The sequence below is a fragment of the Pholis gunnellus genome (assembly GCF_910591455.1).
Source record: "Pholis gunnellus genome assembly, chromosome: 14".
Lineage (NCBI taxonomy): Eukaryota > Metazoa > Chordata > Actinopteri > Perciformes > Pholidae > Pholis > Pholis gunnellus.
In genome coordinates this window covers 14048124-14061180 of record NC_136541.1, presented here as the reverse complement: position 1 = coordinate 14061180, position 13057 = coordinate 14048124, and the positions used below count along the sequence as shown (strand labels likewise).

The 13057-nt window shown below is 39.4% G+C and overlaps 1 protein-coding gene across 1 annotated transcript; it reads left to right on the top strand.

Moving 5' to 3' along the window:
* Positions 1-6037: 6037 nt before the first annotated feature.
* On the top strand, positions 6038-12009 carry mbd3a (methyl-CpG binding domain protein 3a). The gene is made up of 7 exons (XM_079173794.1): positions 6038-6184; positions 7029-7194; positions 8221-8358; positions 8604-8694; positions 8789-8966; positions 10851-11021; positions 11126-12009. The coding sequence occupies exons 1-6, from the start codon at positions 6171-6173 to the stop codon at positions 11014-11016; spliced, it is 753 nt and encodes a 250-aa protein (XP_079029920.1). The 5' UTR covers positions 6038-6170; the 3' UTR covers positions 11017-11021; positions 11126-12009.
* Positions 12010-13057: the final 1048 nt, after the last annotated feature.

The window sequence follows — 13057 nt, the reverse complement described above, 5'->3', positions numbered from 1 at the left end:
TCCAATGTCTTTTTTTTCAACCCATGAATAAAAGTTACATGTGCATTTTTCTTTCTGCAATGCAACCAACCACAGGCCTGTACCACGAAAATTGTCAGATCTATAATATCACGTCTCTTTAACGGGAAATGGTCACCGGGAGAGCACGAGCAGAGCTGACTGACTATACAGTATGTGTGTGTTCCGTTAAACTATTGTGGTGTTTTGAGGTATTCTTATGGCGTGTGTCACATTTTTTAGCAGCAGCTGCAACCCCGGCGGTGAGAAACAGACATGGGAGCGAATTAAAAATATATTTTAAAACGTAATTCTAAGCAGTAAGAAGGTTTCAATCCATAATTTATAAATCATACATAAAGGTAACCCGAGCAAAGTAACACTGCATCCACGACTCCGACATGTCACCTGGCTCAAGAAGCAGACACGCATAAGTGAAAATATGACATGAGAGAATATATACCGATTATTTTGTTGTTGTTGCTCCCAAGCCTGCTTCACGCCGCTGGTTGCAGCTGAATATTACGGCTAAAATATTGACTCGCACGCCACCAGAATACATCTGCAACACATTAATTTAACAGATATATAGTCAGATATCGTGCTCTAGATGAAGCAGTGATATTATAAATCTGTTAATTTAATAATTTACATAGTCGGGGATTTATTACCAGCTGTCTTTTTTTTTTCATGTCTCTGTCCAAACTGTGTTGCTTTCTGGATTATGACTTTAAATTATATTTATTTGTGTGATGTTAATTTACGATCCACGTACCAAGCTTTGATTGGTCAGTATGGCGGTATTTTTATACCATTTTATCTCTTATCTCCCACATAACCTGTTCCGGAGCAGGATACCATGGTGGTCTATCCCGGTAAGAAGTGATCCTCTGTCGTGGAACTGAAAACCCCAAATCCTGCTTCGTGGTAGCGACCGACCCAGTCAATATTTTGTTTGTGAAATTGAGTTTAGCCAACTGGGACAGATCCATCGGGTAGCTCCATGGCTGGCAGGGCCATAGCTTGATTTGCCCGCTATGGGGCAGAAATGAGCTGCACTCACAAACACACACTGCCATTAATGATAATAATAATAATAATAATACACTGCAGACACATGTTTTTCAGAGCCTTGCAAACAAATCGTCCCTTCTCTGCTGTTAATACTACCTGGTTTGCTGTGTGTACATTAATATGTATTAGTTTGAATAAACGCATATATTTTTAAAATAAGCACCATGTAGGGAAATCTTAACTGAAATAATAAAGGTGAACAAATGTATTTTAAAAACAGTTCCCCCAATGTGACAAAAAAAATGGGTAAAAATGCTACGAGTTGCTATTTAATTGAATCTGTTTTATTGTTATTGTAACTTGTTTCTCCAGTAACCGGAAGTAGCCCACGTACATTGCACATGCGCACTAGGCGTAGTCGTCAAACCATATCGGAAGTTCTTTACAGCTTTCAAAGCGGCGCATCCTGCGTTTTGTGGAGGACATAATTCAGCCGAAATGATCAGTAAAGTGGTCGGTGCAAAGTATGTGGCCATTGCCAAGTCATGGTATGTGCTGTTTATATTGTTCTGGTGGTAGAAAGCGGAAGACTTTCGGTCAACAGTATCATGATGTGTCCTTAGCTAACATTAGCTAGCTGATAGCTTAGCCGAGGTCATAGCTTTGGGGACATGCTAACTTTAGCTCCTGTCAGCTCAACTCTATGATTACCTAAAATGAACTGTTATAACGAAGTAAACAAAGTCAGCATTACCTTTCCTCAATGACTGTCATGTTTGTTCCTTGATCATAGCAAAAATGTGAATTCCATCTTAAGTTAATCAGCTGGATAGCTGACTTACTGATCTCTAGAGCTATTAGTTTAGTTATAGATCAGTCAAAAAGATCATTTGTTTAGTCTAGAATCAGGTATTGGGTCAACATTATGCATTTTAAATGTGTACACAGTCTAACAAGATAACTGATGTGATATCTAACTCTTCATATTTGTATAGATAAAGGTTTAACCAGCAAATCTATTGATATTTTTACATAAACAAAGCATATATTAAGATTAAAGTTACTCATCTTTGGCATACATTACTCAAAACACTACAGTCTTAACTACTCAGTTTACAGTGTGCTTGGTGTTTGTCCATAGAATGAACGTGTGTCTTCACAGATCATATTCATTAAGTGTAAATCAATTTTAAATATGTACACATTGACAATGTTTTCACTCCACAGGATCCCAACCATGGCGGTTTGGGGCACAGCCGGAGGCGTGGCTCTGGTCCACTTCACAGATTGGCAATTGATTTTGGGTTATGTCCCATACATCAGCGGCAAATTCAAGAAGGACGAGTAGCGACACTCAGGTTAGTCTCGAGGGAACGGCAAAGAGATGTGTACAGACATAAGAGAGGAGGTGAAACAGCATGTGATGAATCAGGACAGTTTGGTCAGCATCATTATTTCTGCACCTACTGTATCGTTTTTCATTTTCAACCTTTATATAAGTTAGACTGGCTTCTACGACTATACAGACTCTCAATTCTTACATGTGGTAATTTAAAATGCTCTACAGCTATCTATTTCCAATCATCTATAACAAAAGTTAAATCTTAATAATTGTAATTACAAAACAAACACATTTAGGATTGTTTGCAAATCATTCTGTTTGTACAGAACCTGTTATTTTAGAATAGTATATAAGTATATGTTTAGACTCTTTGCTTCAATACTTCATATAAATAAACGTATTCATTATTTTTCCATCCGTTTTCAGTCTACCTGCAGCATTAAAGATGACTGTGTGTTCGAAGATCTAGAGAAATTCCTTGTTGAGTCAAAAACATATAAACCCAGAAAGTTTTGGAAATATCAGGGAAATTTGCTTCACAAACACCTTCATAATGAAGTTTATGTGGTTTAGTTGAGGTCGACTGAACATTAGGTTGTAAATCCTCTAAATGCCCGGTCTTTACTTTGACATCTCAAGACATGAGACACGGCTTCAGAAAGATCATTTTTCATGTAACGGGAGCTTTGCACAAACAGCTTTATCCGAGCTGAATATCTTATGACTGTAGTGTTATTTATTTTATGACTGTAGTGTTATTTATTTTATGACTGTAGTGTTATTTATTTTATGACTGTAGTGTTATTTATTTCATGTAGCCTAGTGTTGATTTAGGTGTTCATATCGGTCATTGACATTTTAAAGGGTTGTAAATCTCGTTCTTAAAGAAAATCGTAGCACACCAGTTAACTTGAATCAAATAAAAACATAATTTCCTGAATATGAAATTGTGGCTGGTGAAAATGCTGAGTGGCTAGTTACTTTGAAACGTAAGTAAAGAAAACTACTACTAGCCACAGTGGCTGCTGGTGAGAGAAATGAATGTCAAAGTTGATGTCAAGTAAAGCTGACAGGTTCATGTGAAGACATAAGCCATCTTTTTCAGGTCATAATCCCCGAAGAGAACAGTTTAAAAAGACACTAAAGAGCGTCGTTCTCGCACAGGTGGGCTAACGGTCAGTTCATACTTTCCCCGTCTGAGTCCACGGTGGTCCGTGTGATGTAAATGTCATCAACCACCCGTGTCCACGCAAACTCTATGTGGACGTTTGCGTGCAGCCCATATTTAGTGACCGACAAACTGTACACACTGCTCTCACAAAGACTGCACGACGCGAGGCTAAAGCGTTTCCATAAAGGTGAATTCACGGTCAGGCAGTCAGGTGACATCAATCAGGTTCAGGTAGTCAAGATACTTCAGTAAGCAGCCGGAGATACAATACATTAAACATGTTTTTATTTTTTCTATCTAGGATAGAGGCAATTTCTTTTACAATTGTACGGTAAACTTTATTAACTCTTATCATTCTATTGGGGTAATTTAGATTGAGACTTATTTTATATTACATACGTTTGATTTCTCATACCATATCATTAACCAAGTATGTGGGTCTATATCTTATCTTTTATCTTTTATCATTTATTTAGTTTATTTCAGTAGATTTTCTATTCACTTTTAAGTTTTAGATAGTGGTTCATAAAGTGAAATAATATGTCAGCACGCCAGAAAGTCGGTGGTGAAATCACTGCTTTCCTGGCAGTTCGGTGTTACAGAAACTCTGGTTCGACAACGACTCCAAACCAGGTCAGCTTCCCAGCATAGGGTTTCATAGTAACTGAGCGTGACCGATGTTGGATTTGCATTATGGAACCGAATCTACTGAAAATGAGTCAGACTACCTGAAATCAGCTCGTTTGGTCAACTGGCTTTTTGGAACGGGTCCCAGGAAACTGTCAGGACGGCGGAAACGACAAAGTGAATATCAGAGACATGCCGGGTAGTTTAGAGGTGTCAGGGGACCAGAATCCAGGACAGTGGTCTATTTTAAGACCATGTGTAGCAGCTTCTATTAGGACCGGAATGTCTCTTAAACCGTCAACCACTCTGCAGCTTAGGTATTTGGCTTGAAAATGTCAAAATCGGTAGACGTATAACCCACAAATCCAATAAAGTTCACAAACGGTGTTTGATGTTGAATTAGTTTTTTAAGTGAAAAACAGACAAAACAAAAAAAGCATCAAATGGTGAACAAATGGTCTCGTCAGTGTCACTTAAGCGTAACATTTCTCCACTGAACTTGCTGAGTTTACATCCAGCTTTGATTTGTCTGTCACAGCCAAACCACAGTTCTACTGTTAAACTAATGACTTTGTTTTTCCACACTCAGGTCGGTGCTGTTTTTTTACACAAAGACTTCAATAATGAAGAAGAGCTGCTGCAGCCCGCTCTGCGTGCCAGACCTTCATCCTGCAGTCAACATTGAACTGTTCACCATCGCCACATGAAATGCACTGGAGTCATTTCAAAGTTCCTCAACCAGCGACAACTTGGATGGAAGGAATATGAAAACACCAACGATAAATGGACTTTTGTTTTCTTTTCTTACTTAGTTTTTTTTGGGGGGGGGGGTCAGGTATTTATTTTATCATTCTCATGTGTGTCACACCTGATTCACCAGTAGAAAAACTCTGTCCTTCATGTCACACTGTAATTGTTTTGGAGAGAAGTAAAGTATGTGAGATGTATCCTATGTTGTGGTTGTGTATAATTATTTCACTTGCAATGATTTAATATTAAGTTGAATTAAACTGAAGTGTATTTGTATCCTGAATGCAGCCCAGTACACATTGCTTGGACTTAACGTTTGGTCAGATCAAGGAGATCCTGAATTAAGCCTCTGATTTGTGTGTATATACCTAAAAACTACAGCTGATCATAATAAAGGCTTAAATAATAATAATAATAATAATAATAATAAAGGTGTTAACAGGCTAATCAAGCCCTTAGAAATCATCAGAACACACGTCCGTGTATTAAAAGAGCAGCCAAACAATCTGGGAGAGACGACTGTTCCGATACTGAATTTAAATGTTAGATGGTGGGACTACTTTTTTCTGTATAAGAGTCTTATACTTTTTTTACAACTACAGGTTGCAAAGTAAATAATATGCAATAATGTAAAGTGAGCCCATTACTGGTATTAGTCCTGGAATAAAATTACACAAAAAGGACATAGTTAGCAGCAAAATGTTCTAAATATCATTTACAGTACTCATACGGAATGATTTTTCGATATAAGTTATTGACTAATGTTTAAGCAGCATTTTAATTTAGCCAGGTCCAGGTTGTGTTGTGTCAACCACTTTACTCAGTTTAATTTATAGATATATTTACAGTATGTATTATTGTGCAGATACTCTGTGTGCAACGTTGTGAGTTAGGAAGTAAAATGATTTCTCTTAAATCTAGTACAAAAGAACCTCAACTGTACAAAGTGTGGTACTTAATAAAATGTACTTACTTCAATATGAGTTACTTTCCACCTCTCACAGTGTGCAGCTAACAGATCCTTTGTGACCCGGCGCGTCATTTTCGGACTATTTTTACAGGAGTGTCGCGGATGTCTTCCGCTCATTGTGTTACAAGGCCCTCTGGCGGAGTGATCTGCAGTTGTGAAGGTCCTGACGGGAGACAGGCAGTGGATCGATAACAAACCAGACTCGGTGAAAAACTATGACTGCAACAATAGGCAGCTAGCTGGCTTCTGATCTTTTACAAGCCAGAATCCCGGACAAGCAAAGCAAGACAACCAAGACCATGGAGAGAAAAGGGTGAGACTTTAAAAAACCGCTCAGTCGAAGGACTTAAGATGAAAGTTTCTCTGCAGGAAATGCACGCATGCATACATGCGTTTAGAACAACACTAAGCTAATTGTCAAGTCTGTGTTATTTACACTTTTGTTACGTTAGCTAAACGCAGGCGTTAGCTCGTTTTGACTTGATTAAGTTTGTAAACTCGCAACTTTGAACAATAGTCATTGATAGTGTGGTCGCGGGTACGTTGACGTTGCCAACGCTGCTAGCTTGATTAGCTAGCTAAGTTTCATTGTTTACACACGCATGACCTGCGGTGCGTTGGGCCCCGGTACGTCTGCGCCAGTCGTGAGCGTGCGCTATAAAACATCAGCTGCAGCTCGGTTGTCTTGTTAAAACTTGTAGGTAATTAGGAATATGCCGCCTCGTGTGTAGTTCTTATCCGTTTGTAAACCCCCCCCCCCGGTCTGAGTAACGTTAGTGAGCTCACTCTTGGAAGGAGGCAGCCTGTTGTATTACAGGTACAGAGTCATCGCGACTCTCTACCTCAAAGCTCCACCTACACACACACACACACACACACAGAGAGCACCCACACGTACTGTGGCTGATTAAAACTACTTCAGCAGCTGTGGGCGTGTGCAGATGTGTTTGCCTGACATTTCCTGACACCTTGTTATGTAGGAAAACCTACTTTTGATTATTTATTAAGTTGCAAGTGTCTCCCCACACAAAGCTACAGCCCACTCCCACCGTTTAGAATAACTAAGAAGCCATGTATGGGTGCCTTAAGCGCTTCAATGCCTCAGGTATTGAAGAGGTGAACGTTGTGATGACTGGTTTTGTGTTTTCTCTCTCCAGTGTACCGATTAAGCGCATCCTCAACAAGCCGCAGATAGTCCGCAGTCTGGGCGGCAGCCTTCACCCAGATGTGAATGCCAGCCACTCCCGGGCTGGATGGTCGCTCCTGACCAAAGTGCAGCGCAGCAGGCACAAGAACCTGTACGAAATCAACCATCAGAACAGGGTGAGAATGTGTTTGCTTTGGGTTTGTATGAGGCGTGAATGACCGTTAAATTAGTGTTTATACCGATACAATATATTCATGTTATTGTTTTTACACAATTGAATCGAAGGGGTTTTTATTTAACTTTATGACGCAATAAATATTTCCATGTTAAAAGTTAACCAAAGTAATCCGTGGAGGCACAGGTGGCAATGATTACATCCAAAGGTTTGTGTCGGCTTTGTACGTTTTGACTCTTGACGTTTTTCTTCCGTGTAAACCTGCTCAAGCCCACGTTCCATGTGGACCTGCCACATATTTTGGATCGACTTAGTGTCTCCAAGACACATCCACAGTTTGGCTTTGAACCCAAAACATAAAGTTAAGTTTTAATAATACGGCCAAATAGCTCAAGTCTCATTGTATCATAAAGAACTGAATGGCCCAGGCAACATTTGTGGCGTACACAGTTACTATGGTCTACACATGATAAACATTAAATAGTTTACTCTAGTGAGCTTTACATCTAGATTCCTAACATGACTATATGCATATATATTGTGTTATAATTTAAACATTATATATAGTTTACTAGGTAGCAAATGGTTTTGGACACATCTAAATCTTAGCAGTGGAAACCTGTAGCTCCTTCAGAGTTACAATAGGCCGTGTTGTTGCCTCCCTTGCTGTTAAACCTCTCCCACAGATGTTGTTTTATGATTAACTGATGACTGTACTGCCTCGGGGTATTCAGTGCTTCTGTAAAACGGTGACATCATCACAGCTTTTTATTTCTGCTGCTGAAGGACCTTTTTTTTTCTCTCCAAACTGCTCATAATCAAAATAATCGTCCCGGTTCATTGTGATGTTTCCATCGTCTCTTCTCACTGCATGGAAGTACTGAAGGGATGCCACTGTACCTCCTGTTCTGTACCGATGAAACTAACAATAACTCAGTCATACAACCGTGTAGGTTTGTACAGTAACGTGTGTGTGTGTGTGTGTGTGTGTGTGTGTAACAAAGTTGTTGTATCGTCTCTCTCAAAGAACAAGCCGGATTTAAACACAACACTACCAGTTCGACAGACGGCATCCATCTTCAAACAACCCGTGACCAAGGTTACAAATCACCCCAACAACAAGGTGAAGACCGACCCACAGAAGGCTGTGGACCAACCCAAACAAGTAGGTTCTTTCATTCATTAACACTAAAAAGGGTAAATGAAATTGTTCCTGTAAGTAGCTGTCATGTTGACCAATATGAAACCTTAGTGTTCTGTGTTGTGTCTTTCTGGCTTTGCTGTTGTTTTATTCATTTTTAGCTTTTTCAATACATTATATAACGATTCACATATTCAGTTTGTGGAAAACAATGCTCGAAACTTAACAAGGAAATTATTTTAGTATTTTTGATTTGCTTCGATCTTCAGTTGTTCTGGGAGAGGAAGCTGGGCGGGTTGAATGCATTCGATATCGCAGAGGAGCTGGTGAAAACTATGGATCTTCCCAAAGGCTTACAGGGTGAGCGTAACCGAAACAAACGTGACGACATTGTGCGATTCACAGCAGTGAATTTTTTTGCTTGACTTATGCCTCCCTGTTGTCCTCTTTCTAGGTGTTGGGCCTGCGTGTTCAGATAAAACACTTCTTTCTGCCATCGCCAGTGCTCTGCACACCAGCCCCTCACCTGTCACTGGACAACTCACTGCTGCTGTGGAGAAAAACCCGGGAGTCTGGCTCAACACATCACAACCTCTCTGCAAGGCCTTTGTGGTGACTGACGATGACATCAGGTAAGCTGTTCACACCAGCAGCACGGCTGCAGCTTCCCTCACTGTAGAGTAGAGAAGGGAGTCTTCACTGGCCTCACAATTCAGCTACGATTCACCCGTCAACAATTCAAAAGCACAGTGATTCTCGATGCATAACGTAAATCCTTCTGCAGTGCAGCGAGTGTGCTGCAATCTACAAGAGTCCGGTTTTGACATGGCTCTAACAGGGCACCTCCTGAATGTCTTTGGCATTTTACACCACATACATTTGCCTAGCAGAGTGTTCCTTACTCGTAGCTCTTCTACTCTTTCTTGGTTTAAGTCGCAGCCTCTCCCGACAGGTTTAACAACACCACGGTTGAATTTCAGCCTGCAAGAGCAACAAGCAAAGGTGGACTGCCGAGTGATGTCTCTCTGCTCCACGCAGAGGAGAGAGAACGCGACAGTAAAAACGCATTTTAGACTCGCTGCGCTAAAATGAAACCAAACTGATTATGTTCTGTCACTGCATCCATGCAAAATCGTCCATGTCCGAATTGCGATACACCTTTTTAGAATTGAGACATTTGCACACCTCTAATGTAGGGTTGATTAATCTTATGAATTCATTGGAAAATGACGATAGGCTGAATCCACCGCTGGGCACACATTTTAAGTTGGCCGTTCAAGCTGTCCAATATAGTAACACGGTGGTGTAAATGCTTTGCCTGTTGTTAGTTGTGGGTTATCACGCTGAGTTGCTGAACTAGTGAAACGGTTGTTATTGCTGTTACATATTGAAGAGTGTACGTGTGTCCTCTGCCTGAGAAAACAGCACCAAGCTTTAAATGAGCTACAGTCAACTTAAATAGCTAGCAAGCTGGTTTTGTGTTTTTGTCACTTCTCCTGTAAAGTAGAGCGATTAATTCAATGATACTTTATCGTGTTTCAGTGGAATCGTATCGTGATGAAGTCATTATATCTCGATATCGTTATACGCAAGTGCATCGTCTAAGTTGATAAACAAGCACAGACTAACTAAGCTTTCTCAAAAACATCTGAATTGATAAGAATTCTGTAGTTAAATCCAACTATTGTCTTAATCTGACTTCTCCAGATGTGTGTGCATGCATGTAAACATCGTCCGTGTATAGCTGCATATATTCATTATTTTGTTCTCTGCAATTTTCTTGAAACTTATGTTCATTTTGCACAAAAGGTCTAAATTAATTGTGATAATACTCAGTACTTTTCACTGTGAAATATTCAATTCAGACATGAGTAAAGTGCTTTACCATGTGGTCATTTCATGTCAATGTAAATTAACAGAATATATGCTTTTTTTTCTCATATAAATCATTATTAAGATAAAGATAAAATGATCTATATTGTGATAGAAGATGTTTGCCTTATAAACCAGCCCTAATACATGCCTGCTGCATGATCACATACATTGTGCTCAGCAGTTGGCTGTTGAGAGTAACCTACTCTGCAGTGATGATAATCTATTTAAGGACCTTATTAACCCACTGGTGAAGGTAGATGAAGAGACTTTGGTTAAGACGGTCAAAATAATCGTATCGTTAACTCTCTGTCGTGTAAATGTTCTGACTAAATGGGTGACTGTGGCAGATTTTGTCTCACAGCACTCTTTGCCGTGAAAGTTTTGTATACATAAGTGCCACCAATATTTCATGCAATAATGGCAGAAGATGTCCGGCTCTCAGATATGGAGATTTCCTGCTTTTCTCTGTCAGATTAAACAGAACATTTGAGTGAATTGAACTGACCAGACAAGCCATTTAAAAACAGCATCTTGGAGTTTGAGGAACTGACAGTTTTTCAATATTTTCTGACATTTTGTAGACCGAAGAAAGATAATGATTGGCAGATACAATTAGAATGATCCTTGTCTGTGTCTCTTAGGAAGCAGGAGGACCTGGTGCAGAATGTGAGGAGGCGGCTCGAGGAAGCCCTCACAGCTGATATGTTGGCTCACATAGAGGACGCCACTGCAGCCAACAAAGCGGAGGAGAAGGTTGAGCAGGAGAAGGCTGAGCAGGTGGAGCAGGTGGACAAGGAGGAATTATAGCCAAGGTACACAAAACTACAGGTTCCAGTGTCGCTATATCCATTTCCTCTGTTTGTCTTGTTATGAACTTCAGTACATCTAACGTGTCTCCTTCTCTTCTCTCCCACAGGCTCGTTTGACGTGAAGTTTGCTGGTAAACTCCTTTCATTATCAAATAATTGGCTCCATGAAGATTTTTATACACTTTGAACTGAAATAGACCCTAAATGCAGACGTTCTGCAGATTTTGTTTACCTAAACAAAGACTGTTTTCTTTAATATTATTATTATTATTATTATTTTTTACATTCAATAGTGTAATTCTGGAAGGGTGCTTTGGATTTCCAGTTCATTTTTACCTCTACTAATGTAAGGCGACTTTCTTTAGACTTTCCATTCTGTTCAGCGTTTTCATGTCCCGATGACATCACCGTTTCATCATTGATACTATATTGAGTCAAACGAAATTACTGTTCCTGTAAGTGGTTGTACTTTTAAGGCGGTTTGCGGCAGTTGTGGATGATTCTCTACACAATGCAGTGTTACAGTTAGTAAACAGCTGTTCAAGCTCAAAGTAAAGTCAAAAACACAAACCTGATGTGTGTGAGCGTGTGTGTGTGTTTGTGTTGAATGTATCCTTTCATGTTGACGTCTTAAGTGTGTTTCTTTTTTGACACGTTGCTCTTTTATATTTTACTCTGGCACTGCAGGTATTGTGTTACGTTTGGAAGCATAGAAAGGTTGCAGTATGTTTACATGCACACGGCACTGTTGTGGCTGTGACTAATCAAGTTTAGTTTGTTTGATTTCATGTTTTTACAGCTCAAAGCAGTGTTATTGCTCACAATAACTTGAGTTTACATGGTTTTGAAGTTTAAGTCACGGTATTTGTGTTGACAAAAGATTTTTCAGTACTCTTTCGCCAGCTACATTTGAGTTTAATATGTAACAGAAAAAGTGTGTACCTTCAGAAAAAACAATAAAACACTGATGTACCTCGTAACATGATGTACTGTACCTCATTACAAGAATCCTTATTTGTCTCTATACCACTGTGAAATAAATGCAGCTCTTTCATGGCTGGTGTTTAGTTTTTTTCTGGGTCATTATCATTTTTAAATCTAGGAGGTTGTAGTAGGTGGACATGTTTTTAGATTTTGTGATTAAAAGGTCCCTTCTTCCGTAAAGGATGGGTTCACATTGTTCAAGTCTTTATATAATATTCTCATGCCTACATGTACGACGTTAGTCCCTGTGATGAGTCCTCCTTTACAAAATCCACTGTCTGTTGAGCCAATGCTAATATAAGTTGGTATCTTCCAGAGTTACTCTTTTCAGTACAATTAAATGCAACTGTTTGTGTCGGGGACAATGCATTAATCATTGTAACAGCTTACAAATACATAATAAATTGCTTATATTTCATGCCACGGCTAATGTGTGACCCCGATCCCTGGTAAGGCGTTTCTGCTGAAAAAGATCTCAACACTTCTGTTAAATTAAGCACATAACACATAGTGATATTCTCATACATGTGCTATCTAATAAATCCCCCCCTTTGTATCGTATCAGCAAGGAAACACTGCCTGGGGACAACAAAGAGAGCTCGGTACAAAAAATATATAAATATATTTCAGGGCGGACTGTTTTCACAGTCAATACGAATAGTTTCAATGACATTTAACTCTGTCACTGTTGGTATTTAAATTTCATTTTTGTTCAAATTTGAAAAAAATTATAAACCCTATAATTTATTCCTTTCAGCTCATGATGCAAGAAAAGGTGTTGCCTATAAGAGCGTTGACATGAACATATTGCCCATGATTATTTTTTATATCATTTTTATTTTCTTACTACCTAGAAAGAAAAACACACACACATGCAGTGTGCATGAGCACCATCCAACGTTGTTGTTGAACCACCCAAAGCACTTCATCGGTAGCCATGATGAACACACCCAAATATGACTACATTTAAAAAAAAAAACGTGTATCAATGCGTTAACAGCCGGGTCGCAAAACATGCACTACAGGAGAGGGAGATGAAATAGTGCCCTGCAGAC

Coding starts and splice junctions, on each gene's coding strand:
- mbd3a (XM_079173794.1), top strand. Junction 8,359..8,603: donor CTGTGGACCAACCCAAACAA/GTAGGTTCTTTC, acceptor TTCGATCTTCAG/TTGTTCTGGGAGAGGAAGCT. Junction 8,695..8,788: donor TCTTCCCAAAGGCTTACAGG/GTGAGCGTAACC, acceptor TCCTCTTTCTAG/GTGTTGGGCCTGCGTGTTCA.